This window comes from Pan paniscus, chromosome 18, assembly GCF_029289425.2.
Source record: "Pan paniscus chromosome 18, NHGRI_mPanPan1-v2.0_pri, whole genome shotgun sequence".
Lineage (NCBI taxonomy): Eukaryota > Metazoa > Chordata > Mammalia > Primates > Hominidae > Pan > Pan paniscus.
Genome location: NC_073267.2, coordinates 16,761,434 through 16,778,405, shown reverse-complemented (window position 1 = coordinate 16,778,405; position 16,972 = coordinate 16,761,434). Strand labels below are relative to the sequence as shown.

At 46.2% G+C, this 16,972-nt stretch overlaps 1 protein-coding gene across 1 annotated transcript in view; it reads right to left on the bottom strand.

Annotated features, from left to right (window-relative positions):
* The window catches only part of LOC134729351 (uncharacterized), a gene marked incomplete at its 3' end in the record, with an annotated part of 71,251 nt that overhangs the window by 3,092 nt on the left and 51,187 nt on the right, over positions 1-16,972 (bottom strand). The window contains exons 7-8 of the mRNA XM_063597953.1: positions 14,780-14,908; positions 5,830-5,958 (exon numbers count right to left, since the gene is read on the bottom strand). Coding sequence (XP_063454023.1) covers positions 5,830-5,958; positions 14,780-14,908 — 258 coding nt within the window. The remainder of the gene's footprint in view (positions 1-5,829; positions 5,959-14,779; positions 14,909-16,972) is intronic.

Sequence of the window (16,972 nt, the reverse complement as noted above, 5' to 3'; positions counted from 1 at the left end):
TGAACCCCGGAAGCGGAGGTTGCAGCGAGCCGAGATCTTGCCACTGCACTCCAGCTCTGTCTAAAAAAAAAAAAAGTCATCAAACCAGATGACACAAATCAAATGACATTTCACTTCGTTTTGGTCCGTTTTGTTTGTTAGAGACAAGAGTGCAGCGGGGCCATCTCGGCTCACTGCAACGGCCAGCTCCTGGGCCCAAGCGATCCTCCCACCTCAGCCTCTCCAGTAACTGGGATAACAGGTACGCACCACCAGGCCTGACTAATCTTTTTTGGAATTTTTTGTAGAGATGGGGTTTTGCTATGATGCCCTGGCTAGTCTTCAACTCCTGGACTCAAGTGATCTGCCCACCTCGGCCCCCTAAAGTGCTGGGATTACAGGCCTGAGCTGTGTCATTTCATGCCGCGTGACACAGCCCAGTAAAAAGGAAGAAACCACGCGGGTCCAGCGTCTACTCACACAGGTGGACTGATGGCTGATAAATCCCAGCAGGAGCCAAAAGAGGAGCCGAAAGAGCAGCCACAGCACCCGTCCACTCACACAGGTGGACTGATGGCTGATAAATGCCAGCAGGAGCCAAAAGAGGAGCCAAAAGAGCAGCCACCGCACCCGCATGTCCTGGTCCTTTCAGGCGCCCTGAGGCGGCCAGGACAGAGGTGGAGGTGGCTTAGGGCAGGGGGGAGGGAAGGGCACGGGGACCGGGGCCGGATCTGAGTTGGGGAGGAGGAGGGGAGGGGGAGGGGAAGGGGAGGGGGAGGGGAAGGGGAGGGGAAGGTGAGGGGGAGGGGAAGGGGAGGGGAAGGGGAGGGGAAGGGGGGAAGTAAGGGGAGGGGAAGGGGAGGGGAAGGGGGGAAGTAAGGGAAGGGAAAGGAGGAGAAGGGGGCTGTTGGGCACCTGGAGGAGGTGGAGGAGGAGGAGGAGAAGAAGAAAGGGTCTGGGAAAGGATCTGGTTCAAATTAAGTACTCAAGCGCTGGTGGAAGGCTTAGCTACAGGTCACGGAGAAGATCAGGGAAGCAACAGGACACGCGGGGCAAGGGAGCGTGAGGCTTAGGAGCAATTAGAGGGAGACTAAGGTTCTGCTTTCCACCAAACCTTCTTCGGTCTGGGCCCTCCCTTAGCAACCCTGGGGCTTCATACTCCCTCTCCACCAATCCCTGATGACCCCGGTGGTGCCTCACAATGGACATTCCAAGTAGCGCCCGCATCATTCCAATGACCCCTCCCCCATCTCAGTCCCCCACGCTCCTCCCAAGGCCAGGTCCTCTCTGGAACCTTCACAAACCTGATTTCTGGTCCTCCCCAACCAGCTCCCTGTCCCTGCTTCTGGGCGCTCCTTCCTTCCTGAGCTCCCAGGGTTCCTCAAGGTCACTTTTGGCGACAAAACATAAAAAACAAATGATGGCAGGATGGCAGGAAGAACCTCATACCCAAGCAGAGTGCCAGGGTTTACAGCCTCCGCTCAGCCATTCATATCTTAAGCAACAAAACATCAGCAGGATGCGGAAGGTCCCGATAGTAAAACATCTCCATCACATCCATGTAGCCATCCGCCCATCAACCTGTATCTCAGGAACAAATGTACATACATTCATTTTAAGCAGGCATGGTACATTTACAAAAATTAACCTGACTTATTTTGTTCCAGCAAATCTCAATATGTTTGAGAGCAATCCAATCACACAGCATGTTTCTGATCATATAACTGTGCTAGAAGTCAATGATTAAAAGCTAATTCAAAATTATTATTTGCTTGGAAATTCAAAGTGCCCTTATAAGACATAAACATAAGAAAGAATCCAAAATGAAACAAGATTGCCTTTCAACTCAATGATAAGATCATAACATGGCAATAAAATGTCTCCCTCTGGCCTGGGAATTCCTCTTTGTGCCACAAGGTTGTGTGATCTCAAATCACCCCTAACCCACCTAGACATTTTAACATCCGAAACCGAGTGATGATGTCCTTATCTATATCATCTTACTGCCTGTGTGTGTGGACTTTAAATTCTGAACCCAAATGAGGGGGAGAAAACCAAGTTGACTTTCATGATTGATCTCTCAGGGATGTCCAAGGAATCTGTGCATTTCAAGAAACAAAGTTCATCAGCTTCTCTCCTAAGGTATTTGCCCACAATACCCAGAGGGCTTGGCAGCATCGTGTGTGATGGGTGGGGAGCTCCAAGCAGGTGGGCAGGACCCAGGGGCCTGGTGACCAGGACAGACCCCCACTGTCCATCACCTTTCCTGGCCCTGTCCTCGGCTAAACTTCCCACAGGCCTTCTGCCCGATCACACAGAGTGTGCCCAAACTCACTCAGGCCTCTGGCAGCTGAAAACCACTGCTTTAAATCCCTTTACCATTTACTATGACATAAGGTTATTGTTAACAGGAAATATTCGATTGATGCTACAAATGGAAAGCCAATGCCTTTACCATAAATAGAAAAACAACCCTAAGAAACAAGCAAAACAAAAACAAAACAGGGGCTGGGTGTGGTGGCTCACGCCTGTAATCCCAGCACTTTGGGAGGCCGAGGTGGGCGGATCACAAGGTCAGGAGTTCCAGACCAGCCTGGCCAATATGGTGAAACCCTGTCTCTAATAAAATACAAAAATTAGCCGGGTGTGGTGGTAGGCGCCTGTAGTCCCACCTACTTGGGAGGCTGAGGCAGGAGAATAGTTTGAACCCAGGAGGCAGAGTCTGCCGTGAGCCGAGATTGCACCACTGCACTCCAGCCTAGGCGACAGAGCGAGACTGTGTCTCAAAAACAGCAACAACTACAAACAAACAAAAAACAGGGTTAACAAAACGATGGAATTCAATTCTATATATATGCTGCAGCCATGTTCCAGCCCTAGATTTCGCTGGGCATGGTGGCTCACGCCTGTAATCCCAGCACTTTGGGAGGCTGAGGCAGGCGGATCACGAGGTTAGGAGTTCAAGACCAGCCTGACCAACATGGTGAAACCCTGTCTCTACTAAAAATACAAAAATTAGCTGAGCATGGTGGCGCACGCCTGTAGTCCCAGCTACTCGGGAGGCTGAGGCAGGAGAACTGCTTGAACCCAGGAGGCAGAGGTTGCAGTGAGCCAAGATCCCACCACTGCACTCCAGCCTGGTGACAGAGTGAGACTCCGTCTCAAAAAAAAAAAAAAAAAATGACATGAATATACTTCACACAACTGAACTGCACACTTCAACACGGTTAGATGGTAATTATCATCTTGTAAGTATTTTACCACAGGTTAACATGTTTCACAACCTGAAAAGGAAGTAATTACCTTCAGCTCTCTGAGTTCTAGAATTTGTAACATTTCACCCCCTGCTCCTTCCTGATCCGCACTGGAGCATCTTTCTTCTGTCCCTGCTCTACTCAGAGTTCACTTTCCCTTCCCTCACATCAGCTTCGTTGAGGCCGGTTTGAACTTAACGCAAAACATTCTCACTAATGACTGAATTCCCACCAAGATTTCCATATTATCACAGTATGCTTTTAATCTTCGAAGACATTAAATATTTGTTCTCATCATAGCTAAAATGCAATGCAAATCCCATCTCAGATGTGGGTCAGATACCTATGAATCTCCTGAGGTAGTCATTGAAATGACTTTTTTCTTGAGACGGAGTGTCACTCAACCATGCTGAAGTGCAGTGGCGCTACCGTGGCTCACGGCAACCTCCACCTCCCAGATTCAAGCGATTCTTGTGCCTCGGCCTCCCAAGTAGCTGGGATTACAGGTGCCTGCTACCATGCCTGGCTAATTTTTGTCTTTTTAGTAGAGATGGGATTTCACTATGTTGGCCCATCTGGTCTTGAACTGCTGACCTCAAGTGATCCACCTGCCTCAGCCTCCCAAAGTGCTGGGATTACAGGCATGAGCCACCACACCTGGCCTGAAATAATATCTTTCAAATTCTTTGTAGAATTTGTTTTTTCCTGATTTCTGCACATAGGATCAAAAAAAAATCATGTACTAGGATTTCGAGAGAAGCAATGGGTAATCTAAAAAGATGAGAAGAGCAACCACGTCTATCCCACAGCTACTGCTAGATTTCATAGGAAAGGTAGCTGGCCCAGTTTGGAGCTAGGAGAAATGTCAAACACACGAAGAAATGAGAGGCAAAGAAATGCCATCACGCATGAATGCTTCATGGCACCCATGATGTCCCTGCTTAGGAGGTAATGGTATAGATGACTAGATGACAAGGACAAAGATGAGAGGTGCAAAGTTGTCCAAGTCCAACAGCTCAACTGAACTTTCTTAAATGGAATTGTTAAAAAGTGGTAAATTTAAAAACTTCCCCTGGCTCACGTGGTGGCTCACGCTTGTAATCCCAGCACTTTGGGAGGCTGAGGCGGGTGGATCATTTGAGGTCGGGTTTTGAGACTAGCCTGGCCAACATGGTAAAACCCCGACTCTACTAAAAATACAAAAATTAGCTGGGCATGGTGGTGGGCACCTGTAATCCCAGCTACTTGAGAGGCTGAGGCAGGGGAATCACTTGAAGCCAGGAGGTGGAGGTTGCAGTGAGCCGAGCTCACACCATTATACTCCAGCCTGGGCAACAGAGGGAGACACGTCTTGGGAGTGAGAAAAGAAAAAAAAAAAAAAAAAAAAAAAAAGCTTCCTCCAATTTATACCGAAAATTCTCTGTTCAGGACTAAGTGGCACAGAGAATGTTAAATGTGCCTAGATATCTTCATAACTCATATATTTTCTGTTTTCTACATATCTTGAAAGGCAGTGCCAAATGACGTGTAATTATCTAGGCGGTAAAACTGAAACATACTTCCTCTTCCCTTGAATATAAAAAAGCATTGTGGTATTAGTACTTTTATCTTGGATCATTGTTCAGAAGGAGGTTCAGCCCCCAGACGACCACATTTTTACTGTCATGAATGGCAAGACAAAATGTAGAGCTCAACTTCCCCAAAGGAAAAAAGGCTCAAAAGACAAATTATGGCACAACTTAGCAGCCAAATTCTTACCAAGTACAGACTTTTGACATACTGATCTCTCTCCAGTTGCAAGTGGGAACATGCACTTTGAATGATGTCATTCAAAATTACCCTGCCCAGACACACTTTTCATTGATTCTCTTGGAGGGCAGTTCTAAGAGATTCTCTGGGGCTTTCTCTGCATCATGAGACCCAGTGCAGTTCTGCCCTTCACCTTCCGGCAGTTTGTCACCTCGTCCCTATGACCTCAGAGGAACTTTGTCTCAGGCCAACTGTTTGTTCCTTGGGCTCTTTCATTTCCCCTAAAAATCATTTGCTGCCCCTCTAAATGGCCTACATCTCCATCTATCTCCCTCTCCCCTCAGAAGAGGGTGCTCTTTAAGCATCAACCATCCAGCCCTTCTAGCAGTCTCATTTTTCAGCTGGTTCCCATGTTTATGCCTGTTCTATGTTTTTCTTTTCCTGTTAAGCTGTCTGTTGTCAGCTCATTTCTGCAGTGAATCTTCAGAGTGGAGATTGGAAGTTTTCCTTCCACCCATACGATAGAACTATAAAGCAGAAGAGTTTAGAAAGACTTTCCTATTTAAGTGACGAAACCTCATACTCCATTTGTGACAAATAGCACAAAGGTTAAAAAAACTTATTTTTGACCAAAAGCTCTGTTGACATTCTATTAAACACCGACCTATTTAATTTTCATAATGTAAATGGCAGATATTTTCATATTTCTTATGCTAATAAATCATTTCCCTGATTTTTGGGGTAAAACCACATATTCATAATGAAGTCCAGAAACGTGAATTGTTTCATATAACTTATTCTTATTTGTGATTACAAGTATACCTCTACAGAAAGTTAGTATACTCACAGAAAGGTAACTTGTGCGGAGGGAGATGGCAAATTTATAACTTCTCAGAAACACAGTAATGATAAGTAACCAAAGACTTCCACCAAAGTCAGTCCCACGATGACGAAGGTCAGCCAGAGTATTGATAACCTGGAATAATAATAGTTGAAATAATGAAAAGGTCAATGACACTGACAATATTTCACTCAGAAAGAATCATCCTTAGAAACCGTCAACCTCCTCCAAAAGGTAACCACATCCCTCAGATATCACCGTGGGATTCCACTGCTACAAAAAAGAACAGAAGTTAGAGAAGTCTCATGTTTTTCAGATGGCTGGTAGTGTTTTTAGGCATTGCAAATGTGGGGTGTTGTCTTTCTTGGTATAAAGCAGGGATATCCAATCTTTTGACTTCCCTGCCTATATTAAAAGAAGCAAAGTTGTCTTGAGCCACACATAACATACACTGACACTAACAACAGCTGATGATCTTAAAAAAACCTCTTTTTTTTTTTTTTTGACACAGAGTTCCGCTCCACTCAGTCGCCCAGGCTGGAGTGCAGTGGTGCAATCTCAGCTCACTGCAACCTCCAGCTCCTGGGCTCAAGCCATTCTCCTCCCTCAGCCTCCCGAGCAGCTGAGATTACAGGTCTCTGCCACCACGCCCGACTAATTTTTGTATTTTTAGTAGAGATGAGGTTTCACCATGTTGGCCAGTCTGGCCTTCAACTCCCGACAGGCGATCTGCCTGCCTCGGCCTCCCAAAGTGCTGGGATTACAGGTGTGAACCACCGTGCCCGGCCATTGTTTTTGTTTTTGTTTTTGTTTGTTGTTTCTTTTTGAGATGGGGTCTCACTCTGTCACCCAGGCTGGAGTGCAGTGGTGTGCTCTCGGCTCACTGCAACCTCTGCCTCTCAGGTTCAAGTGATTCTCCTGCCTCAGCCTCCTGAGTAGCTGGGAGTACAGGTGCCTGACAGTGCACTCAGCAAATTTTTTTATTTTTTGTGGAGATGGGGTTTTGCCATGTTGGCCAGGGTGGTCTCGAACTCCTGACCTCAGGTAATCTGCCCGCCTCAGCCTCCCAAAGTGCTGGGATTACAGGCATGAGCCACTGTACCTGGCCAAAATCTCCTAATGTTTTAAGAAAGTTTACAAATTTGTGCTGAACTGCATTCAAAACTGTCCTGGGCCACATGCAGCCCGTCACTCATGGCTAAGACAAGCTAAGTATAAAGTAATTATCTTTCCTTTTCTTTTTGTTTTAAGACAAAGTCTTGCTCTGTCACCCAGGCTAGATTGCAGTGGCATGATCTCAGCTCACTGCAACCTCCGCCTCCCGGGTTCAAGCGATTCTCCTGCCTCAGCTACTGAGTAACTGGGATTACAGGCGCCTGCCACCACGCTCGGCTAATTTTTGTATTTTTAGTAGAAACAGGGTTTCACCATCTTGGCCAGGCTGGTCTCCAACTCCTGACCTCATGATCCACCTGCCTCGGCCTCCCAAAGTGCTGGGAATACAAGTGTGAGCCACTGCACCTGGCCAGTAGTTATCTTTTCTTTAGTTATTTACTTGTTTTTTAAATTGATGTATAACATTGGATGCATTTATTATATATCACATGGTAAAAGAATCCCTCTAAATAATACTTCTCTCTTGGATTATATGAATCTTTGTCATTTAAAGCTCAGCATAAGTAAAAAAAAAAAAAAAAATACAATGAAGAGATTACTTCATTCACAAATAAGTATCGAATTTTAGTGCTTAAAAATTAACAAGGTGGGCCGGGCGTGGTGGCTCACGCCTGCAATCCCAGCACTTTGGGAAGCCGAGGTGGGTGGACCGCGAGATCAGGAGATTGAGACCATCCTAGCTAACACGGTGAAACCAATCTCTACTAAAAATACAAAAAATTAGCAGGGCATGGTGGCACCCGCCTATAGTTCCAGCTACTTGGGAGGCTGAGGCAGAAGAATCACTTGAACCCGGGAGGCAGAGGTTGCAGTGAGCCGAGATCGCACCACTGCACTTCAGCCTGGGTGACAGAGCGAGACTCTGTCTCAAAAAAAAAAAAAAAAAAAAAAAAAAAAAAAAAAAAAATTACCAAGGTGGAGATCATGAAAATGGCATGAATAGTGTGGGATTTCTCTAAGATTGTTGACATTAATTCCATTAGACTCTTATGTGAGTGAAGACGATAACATTTCTACATCGATTCCTCAGGATTTAACTATATATTCTTGAAAACATCTCAATTTTAAATGTTTCTTTCAAGATGGTGAATTAAACAGAGATAGCCCTTCAACAGGTTGAACTCAGCATATGCTGAGTCTGAAATGGAAATGATGGACTTAGAGAACCATACAACAATGGTCATGATTTCAGAAACATGGTGTTGAGCAGAATAAAGCAGACACAAAAGAGTACCTATGGCATGGCATGCATCTGTATACACGAAATTCCAGAATAAGCAAGCTAACCTAGGATAAGAAAGAGACTGGCTGGGAAGAGTGAGAGTTCACTTTCTGGGGTGACATAATAGTGTAGATCTTGGCTGGGCACGGTGGTTCATGCCTGTAATCCCAATGCTTTGGGAGGCCGAGGCGGGCGGATCACCTGAGGTCGGGAGTTCAAAACCAGCCTGACCAACATGGAGAAACCCTATCTCTACTAAAAATACAAAATTAGCTGGGAGTGGTGGCACATGTCTGTAATCCCAGCCACTCGGGAGGCTGAGGCAGGAGAATCGCTCGAATCTGGGAAGCAGAGGTTGCGGTGAGCTGATATTGCCCCATTGCACTCCAGCCTCGGCAACAAGGGAGAAACTGTCTCAAAAAAATAAATAAATAAATAAAATAATGTAGATCTTGAAAGGGGGTTGGTTTATGCTGGTGTATGTACTTTCCAAAATTAGTAAACTTACACTTAAGGTTATATAGTTTGGCCAGGCGCGGTGGCTCACGCCTGTAATCCCAGCACTGGGAGGCCGAGGCAGGCGGATCACGAGGTGAAGAGATGGAGACTATCCTGGCGAACATGGTGAAACCCCGTCGCTACTAAAAATACAGAAATTAGCCAGGCGTTGTAATCAGAGCTACTCAGGAGGCTGAGGCGGGACAATTGCTTGAACCCCGGAAGCGGAGGTTGCAGTGAGCCGAGATCTTGCCACTGCACTCCAGCTCTGTCTAAAAAAAAAAAAAGTCATCAAACCAGATGACACAAATCAAATGACATTTCACTTCGTTTTGGTCCGTTTTGTTTGTTAGAGACAAGAGTGCAGCGGGGCCATCTCGGCTCACTGCAACGGCCAGCTCCTGGGCCCAAGCGATCCTCCCACCTCAGCCTCTCCAGTAACTGGGATAACAGGTACGCACCACCAGGCCCGACTAATCTTTTTTGGAATTTTTTGTAGAGATGGGGTTTTGCTATGATGCCCTGGCTAGTCTTCAACTCCTGGACTCAAGTGATCTGCCCACCTCGGCCCCCTAAAGTGCTGGGATTACAGGCCTGAGCTGTGTCATTTCATGCCGCGTGACACAGCCCAGTAAAAAGGAAGAAACCCCGCGGGTCCAGCGTCTACTCACACAGGTGGACTGATGGCTGATAAATCCCAGCAGGAGCCAAAAGAGGAGCCGAAAGAGCAGCCACAGCACCCGTCCACTCACACAGGTGGACTGATGGCTGATAAATGCCAGCAGGAGCCAAAAGAGGAGCCAAAAGAGCAGCCACAGCACCCGCATGTCCTGGTCCTTTCAGGCGCCCTGAGGCGGCCAGGACAGAGGTGGAGGTGGCTTAGGGCAGGGGGGAGGGAACGGGACGGGGACCGGGGGCCGGATCTGAGTTGGGGAGGGGGAGGGGAGGGGAGGGGGAGGGGAAGGGGAGGGGAAGGGGAGGGGAAGGGGAGGGGAAGGGGAGGGGGAGGGGAGGGGGAGGGGAGGGGGAGGGGAAGGGGAGGGGAAGGGGGGAAGTAAGGGGAGGGGAAGGGGAGGGGAAGGGGGGAAGTAAGGGAAGGGAAAGGAGGAGAAGGGGGCTGTTGGGCACCTGGAGGAGGTGGAGGAGGAGGAGGAGAAGAAGAAAGGGTCTGGGAAAGGATCCGGTTCAAATTAAGTACTCAAGCGCTGGTGGAAGGCTTAGCTACAGGTCACGGAGAAGATCAGGGAAGCAACAGGACACGCGGGGCAAGGGAGCGTTGAGGCTTAGGAGCAATTAGAGGGAGACTAAGGTTCTGCTTTCCACCAAACCTTCTTCGGTCTGGGCCCTCCCTTAGCAACCCTGGGGCTTCATACTCCCTCTCCACCAATCCCTGATGACCCCGGTGGTGCCTCACAATGGACATTCCAAGTAGCGCCCGCATCATTCCAATGACCCCTCCTCCATCTCAGTCCCCCACGCTCCTCCCAAGGCCAGGTCCTCTCTGGAACCTTCACAAACCTGATTTCTGGTCCTCCCCAACCAGCTCCCTGTCCCTGCTTCTGGGCGCTCCTTCCTTCCTGAGCTCCCAGGGTTCCTCAAGGTCACTTTTGGCGACAAAACATAAAAAACAAATGATGGCAGGATGGCAGGAAGAACCTCATACCCAAGCAGAGTGCCAGGGTTTACAGCCTCCGCTCAGCCATTCATATCTTAAGCAACAAAACATCAGCAGGATGCGGAAGGTCCCGATAGTAAAACATCTCCATCACATCCATGTAGCCATCCGCCCATCAACCTGTATCTCAGGAACAAATGTACATACATTCATTTTAAGCAGGCATGGTACATTTACAAAAATTAACCTGACTTATTTTGTTCCAGCAAATCTCAATATGTTTGAGAGCAATCCAATCACACAGCATGTTTCTGATCATATAACTGTGCTAGAAGTCAACGATTAAAAGCTAATTCAAAATTATTATTTGCTTGGAAATTCAAAGTGCCCTTATAAGACATAAACATAAGAAAGAATCCAAAATGAAACAAGATTGCCTTTCAACTCAATGATAAGATCATAACATGGCAATAAAATGTCTCCCTCTGGCCTGGGAATTCCTCTTTGTGCCACAAGGTTGTGTGATCTCAAATCACCCCTAACCCACCTAGACATTTTAACATCCGAAACCGAGTGATGATGTCCTTATCTATATCATCTTACTGCCTGTGTGTGTGGACTTTAAATTCTGAACCCAAATGAGGGGGAGAAAACCAAGTTGACTTTCATGATTGATCTCTCAGGGATGTCCAAGGAATCTGTGCATTTCAAGAAACAAAGTTCATCAGCTTCTCTCCTAAGGTATTTGCCCACAATACCCAGAGGGCTTGGCAGCATCGTGTGTGATGGGTGGGGAGCTCCAAGCAGGTGGGCAGGACCCAGGGGCCTGGTGACCAGGACAGACCCCCACTGTCCATCACCTTTCCTGGCCCTGTCCTCGGCTAAACTTCCCACAGGCCTTCTGCCCGATCACACAGAGTGTGCCCAAACTCACTCAGGCCTCTGGCAGCTGAAAACCACTGCTTTAAATCCCTTTACCATTTACTATGACATAAGGTTATTGTTAACAGGAAATATTCGATTGATGCTACAAATGGAAAGCCAATGCCTTTACCATAAATAGAAAAACAACCCTAAGAAACAAGCAAAACAAAAACAAAACAGGGGCTGGGTGTGGTGGCTCACGCCTGTAATCCCAGCACTTTGGGAGGCCGAGGTGGGCGGATCACAAGGTCAGGAGTTCCAGACCAGCCTGGCCAATATGGTGAAACCCTGTCTCTAATAAAATACAAAAATTAGCCGGGTGTGGTGGTAGGCGCCTGTAGTCCCACCTACTTGGGAGGCTGAGGCAGGAGAATAGTTTGAACCCAGGAGGCAGAGTCTGCCGTGAGCCGAGATTGCACCACTGCACTCCAGCCTAGGCGACAGAGCGAGACTGTGTCTCAAAAACAGCAACAACTACAAACAAACAAAAAACAGGGTTAACAAAACGATGGAATTCAATTCTATTTATATGCTGCAGCCATGTTCCAGCCCTAGATTTCGCTGGGCATGGTGGCTCACGCCTGTAATCCCAGCACTTTGGGAGGCTGAGGCAGGCGGATCACGAGGTTAGGAGTTCAAGACCAGCCTGACCAACATGGTGAAACCCTGTCTCTACTAAAAATACAAAAATTAGCTGAGCATGGTGGCGCACGCCTGTAGTCCCAGCTACTCGGGAGGCTGAGGCAGGAGAACTGCTTGAACCCAGGAGGCAGAGGTTGCAGTGAGCCAAGATCCCACCACTGCACTCCAGCCTGGTGACAGAGTGAGACTCCGTCTCAAAAAAAAAAAAAAAAAATGACATGAATATACTTCACACAACTGAACTGCACACTTCAACACGGTTAGATGGTAATTATCATCTTGTAAGTATTTTACCACAGGTTAACATGTTTCACAACCTGAAAAGGAAGTAATTACCTTCAGCTCTCTGAGTTCTAGAATTTGTAACATTTCACCCCCTGCTCCTTCCTGATCCGCACTGGAGCATCTTTCTTCTGTCCCTGCTCTACTCAGAGTTCACTTTCCCTTCCCTCACATCAGCTTCGTTGAGGCCGGTTTGAACTTAACGCAAAACATTCTCACTAATGACTGAATTCCCACCAAGATTTCCATATTATCACAGTATGCTTTTAATCTTCGAAGACATTAAATATTTGTTCTCATCATAGCTAAAATGCAATGCAAATCCCATCTCAGATGTGGGTCAGATACCTATGAATCTCCTGAGGTAGTCATTGAAATGACTTTTTTCTTGAGACGGAGTGTCACTCAACCATGCTGAAGTGCAGTGGCGCTACCGTGGCTCACGGCAACCTCCACCTCCCAGATTCAAGCGATTCTTGTGCCTCGGCCTCCCAAGTAGCTGGGATTACAGGTGCCTGCTACCATGCCTGGCTAATTTTTGTCTTTTTAGTAGAGATGGGATTTCACTATGTTGGCCCATCTGGTCTTGAACTGCTGACCTCAAGTGATCCACCTGCCTCAGCCTCCCAAAGTGCTGGGATTACAGGCATGAGCCACCACACCTGGCCTGAAATAATATCTTTCAAATTCTTTGTAGAATTTGTTTTTTCCTGATTTCTGCACATAGGATCAAAAAAAAATCATGTACTAGGATTTCGAGAGAAGCAATGGGTAATCTAAAAAGATGAGAAGAGCAACCACGTCTATCCCACAGCTACTGCTAGATTTCATAGGAAAGGTAGCTGGCCCAGTTTGGAGCTAGGAGAAATGTCAAACACACGAAGAAATGAGAGGCAAAGAAATGCCATCACGCATGAATGCTTCATGGCACCCATGATGTCCCTGCTTAGGAGGTAATGGTATAGATGACTAGATGACAAGGACAAAGATGAGAGGTGCAAAGTTGTCCAAGTCCAACAGCTCAACTGAACTTTCCTAAATGGAATTGTTAAAAAGTGGTAAATTTAAAAACTTCCCCTGGCTCACGTGGTGGCTCACGCTTGTAATCCCAGCACTTTGGGAGGCTGAGGCGGGTGGATCATTTGAGGTCGGGTTTTGAGACTAGCCTGGCCAACATGGTAAAACCCCAACTCTACTAAAAATACAAAAATTAGCTGGGCATGGTGGTGGGCACCTGTAATCCCAGCTACTTGAGAGGCTGAGGCAGGGGAATCACTTGAAGCCAGGAGGTGGAGGTTGCAGTGAGCCGAGCTCACACCATTATACTCCAGCCTGGGCAACAGAGGGAGACACGTCTTGGGGGTGAGAAAAGAAAGAAAAAAAAAAAAAAAAAGCTTCCTCCAATTTATACCGAAAATTCTCTGTTCAGGACTAAGTGGCACAGAGAATGTTAAATGTGCCTAGATATCTTCATAACTCATATATTTTCTGTTTTCTACATATCTTGAAAGGCAGTGCCAAATGACGTGTAATTATCTAGGCGGTAAAACTGAAACATACTTCCTCTTCCCTTGAATATAAAAAAGCATTGTGGTATTAGTACTTTTATCTTGGATCATTGTTCAGAAGGAGGTTCAGCCCCCAGATGACCACATTTTTACTGTCATGAATGGCAAGACAAAATGTAGAGCTCAACTTCCCCAAAGGAAAAAAGGCTCAAAAGACAAATTATGGCACAACTTAGCAGCCAAATTCTTACCAAGTACAGACTTTTGACATACTGATCTCTCTCCAGTTGCAAGTGGGAACATGCACTTTGAATGATGTCATTCAAAATTACCCTGCCCAGACACACTTTTCATTGATTCTCTTGGAGGGCAGTTCTAAGAGATTCTCTGGGGCTTTCTCTGCATCATGAGACCCAGTGCAGTTCTGCCCTTCACCTTCCGGCAGTTTGTCACCTCGTCCCTATGACCTCAGAGGAACTTTGTCTCAGGCCAACTGTTTGTTCCTTGGGCTCTTTCATTTCCCCTAAAAATCATTTGCTGCCCCTCTAAATGGCCTACATCTCCATCTATCTCCCTCTCCCCTCAGAAGAGGGTGCTCTTTAAGCATCAACCATCCAGCCCTTCTAGCAGTCTCATTTTTCAGCTGGTTCCCATGTTTATGCCTGTTCTATGTTTTTCTTTTCCTGTTAAGCTGTCTGTTGTCAGCTCATTTCTGCAGTGAATCTTCAGAGTGGAGATTGGAAGTTTTCCTTCCACCCATGCGATAGAACTATAAAGCAGAAGAGTTTAGAAAGACTTTCCTATTTAAGTGACGAAACCTCATACTCCATTTGTGACAAATAGCACAAAGGTTAAAAAAACTTATTTTTGACCAAAAGCTCTGTTGACATTCTATTAAACACCGACCTATTTAATTTTCATAATGTAAATGGCAGATATTTTCATATTTCTTATGCTAATAAATCATTTCCCTGATTTTTGGGGTAAAACCACATATTCATAATGAAGTCCAGAAACGTGAATTGTTTCATATAACTTATTCTTATTTGTGATTACAAGTATACCTCTACAGAAAGTTAGTATACTCACAGAAAGGTAACTTGTGCGGAGGGAGATGGCAAATTTATAACTTCTCAGAAACACAGTAATGATAAGTAACCAAAGACTTCCACCAAAGTCAGTCCCACGATGACGAAGGTCAGCCAGAGTATTGATAACCTGGAATAATAATAGTTGAAATAATGAAAAGGTCAATGACACTGACAATATTTCACTCAGAAAGAATCATCCTTAGAAACCGTCAACCTCCTCCAAAAGGTAACCACATCCCTCAGATATCACCGTGGGATTCCACTGCTACAAAAAAGAACAGAAGTTAGAGAAGTCTCATGTTTTTCAGATGGCTGGTAGTGTTTTTAGGCATTGCAAATGTGGGGTGTTGTCTTTCTTGGTATAAAGCAGGGATATCCAATCTTTTGACTTCCCTGCCTATATTAAAAGAAGCAAAGTTGTCTTGAGCCACACATAACATACACTGACACTAACAACAGCTGATGATCTTAAAAAAACCTCTTTTTTTTTTCTTTTGACACAGAGTTCCGCTCCACTCAGTCGCCCAGGCTGGAGTGCAGTGGTGCAATCTCAGCTCACTGCAACCTCCAGCTCCTGGGCTCAAGCCATTCTCCTCCCTCAGCCTCCCGAGCAGCTGAGATTACAGGTCTCTGCCACCACGCCCGACTAATTTTTGTATTTTTAGTAGAGATGAGGTTTCACCATGTTGGCCAGTCTGGCCTTCAACTCCCGACAGGCGATCTGCCTGCCTCGGCCTCCCAAAGTGCTGGGATTACAGGTGTGAACCACCGTGCCCGGCCATTGTTTTTGTTTTTGTTTTTGTTTTTGTTTGTTGTTTCTTTTTGAGATGGGGTCTCACTCTGTCACCCAGGCTGGAGTGCAGTGGTGTGCTCTCGGCTCACTGCAACCTCTGCCTCTCAGGTTCAAGTGATTCTCCTGCCTCAGCCTCCTGAGTAGCTGGGAGTACAGGTGCCTGACAGTGCACTCAGCAAATTTTTTTATTTTTTGTGGAGATGGGGTTTTGCCATGTTGGCCAGGGTGGTCTCGAACTCCTGACCTCAGGTAATCTGCCCGCCTCAGCCTCCCAAAGTGCTGGGATTACAGGCATGAGCCACTGTACCTGGCCAAAATCTCCTAATGTTTTAAGAAAGTTTACAAATTTGTGCTGAACTGCATTCAAAACTGTCCTGGGCCACATGCAGCCCGTCACTCATGGCTAAGACAAGCTAAGTATAAAGTAATTATCTTATCTTTCCTTTTCTTTTTGTTTTGAGACAAAGTCTTGCTCTGTCACCCAGGCTAGATTGCAGTGGCATGATCTCAGCTCACTGCAACCTCCGCCTCCCGGGTTCAAGCGATTCTCCTGCCTCAGCTACTGAGTAACTGGGATTACAGGCGCCTGCCACCACGCTCGGCTAATTTTTGTATTTTTAGTAGAAACAGGGTTTCACCATCTTGGCCAGGCTGGTCTCCAACTCCTGACCTCATGATCCACCTGCCTCGGCCTCCCAAAGTGCTGGGAATACAAGTGTGAGCCACTGCACCTGGCCAGTAGTTATCTTTTCTTTAGTTATTTACTTGTTTTTTAAATTGATGTATAACATTGGATGCATTTATTATATATCACATGGTAAAAGAATCCCTCTAAATAATACTTCTCTCTTGGATTATATGAATCTTTGTCATTTAAAGCTCAGCATAAGTAAAAAAAAAAAAAAAAAAAAATACAATGAAGAGATTACTTCATTCACAAATAAGTATCGAATTTTAGTGCTTAAAAATTAACAAGGTGGGCCGGGCGTGGTGGCTCACGCCTGCAATCCCAGCACTTTGGGAAGCCGAGGTGGGTGGACCGCGAGATCAGGAGATTGAGACCATCCTAGCTAACACGGTGAAACCAATCTCTACTAAAAATACAAAAAATTAGCAGGGCATGGTGGCACCCGCCTATAGTTCCAGCTACTTGGGAGGCTGAGGCAGAAGAATCACTTGAACCCGGGAGGCAGAGGTTGCAGTGAGCCGAGATCGCACCACTGCACTTCAGCCTGGGTGACAGAGCGAGACTCTGTCTCAAAAAAAAAAAAAAAAAAAAAAAAAAAAATTACCAAGGTGGAGATCATGAAAATGGCATGAATAGTGTGGGATTTCTCTAAGATTGTTGACATTAATTCCATTAGACTCTTATGTGAGTGAAGACGATAACATTTCTAC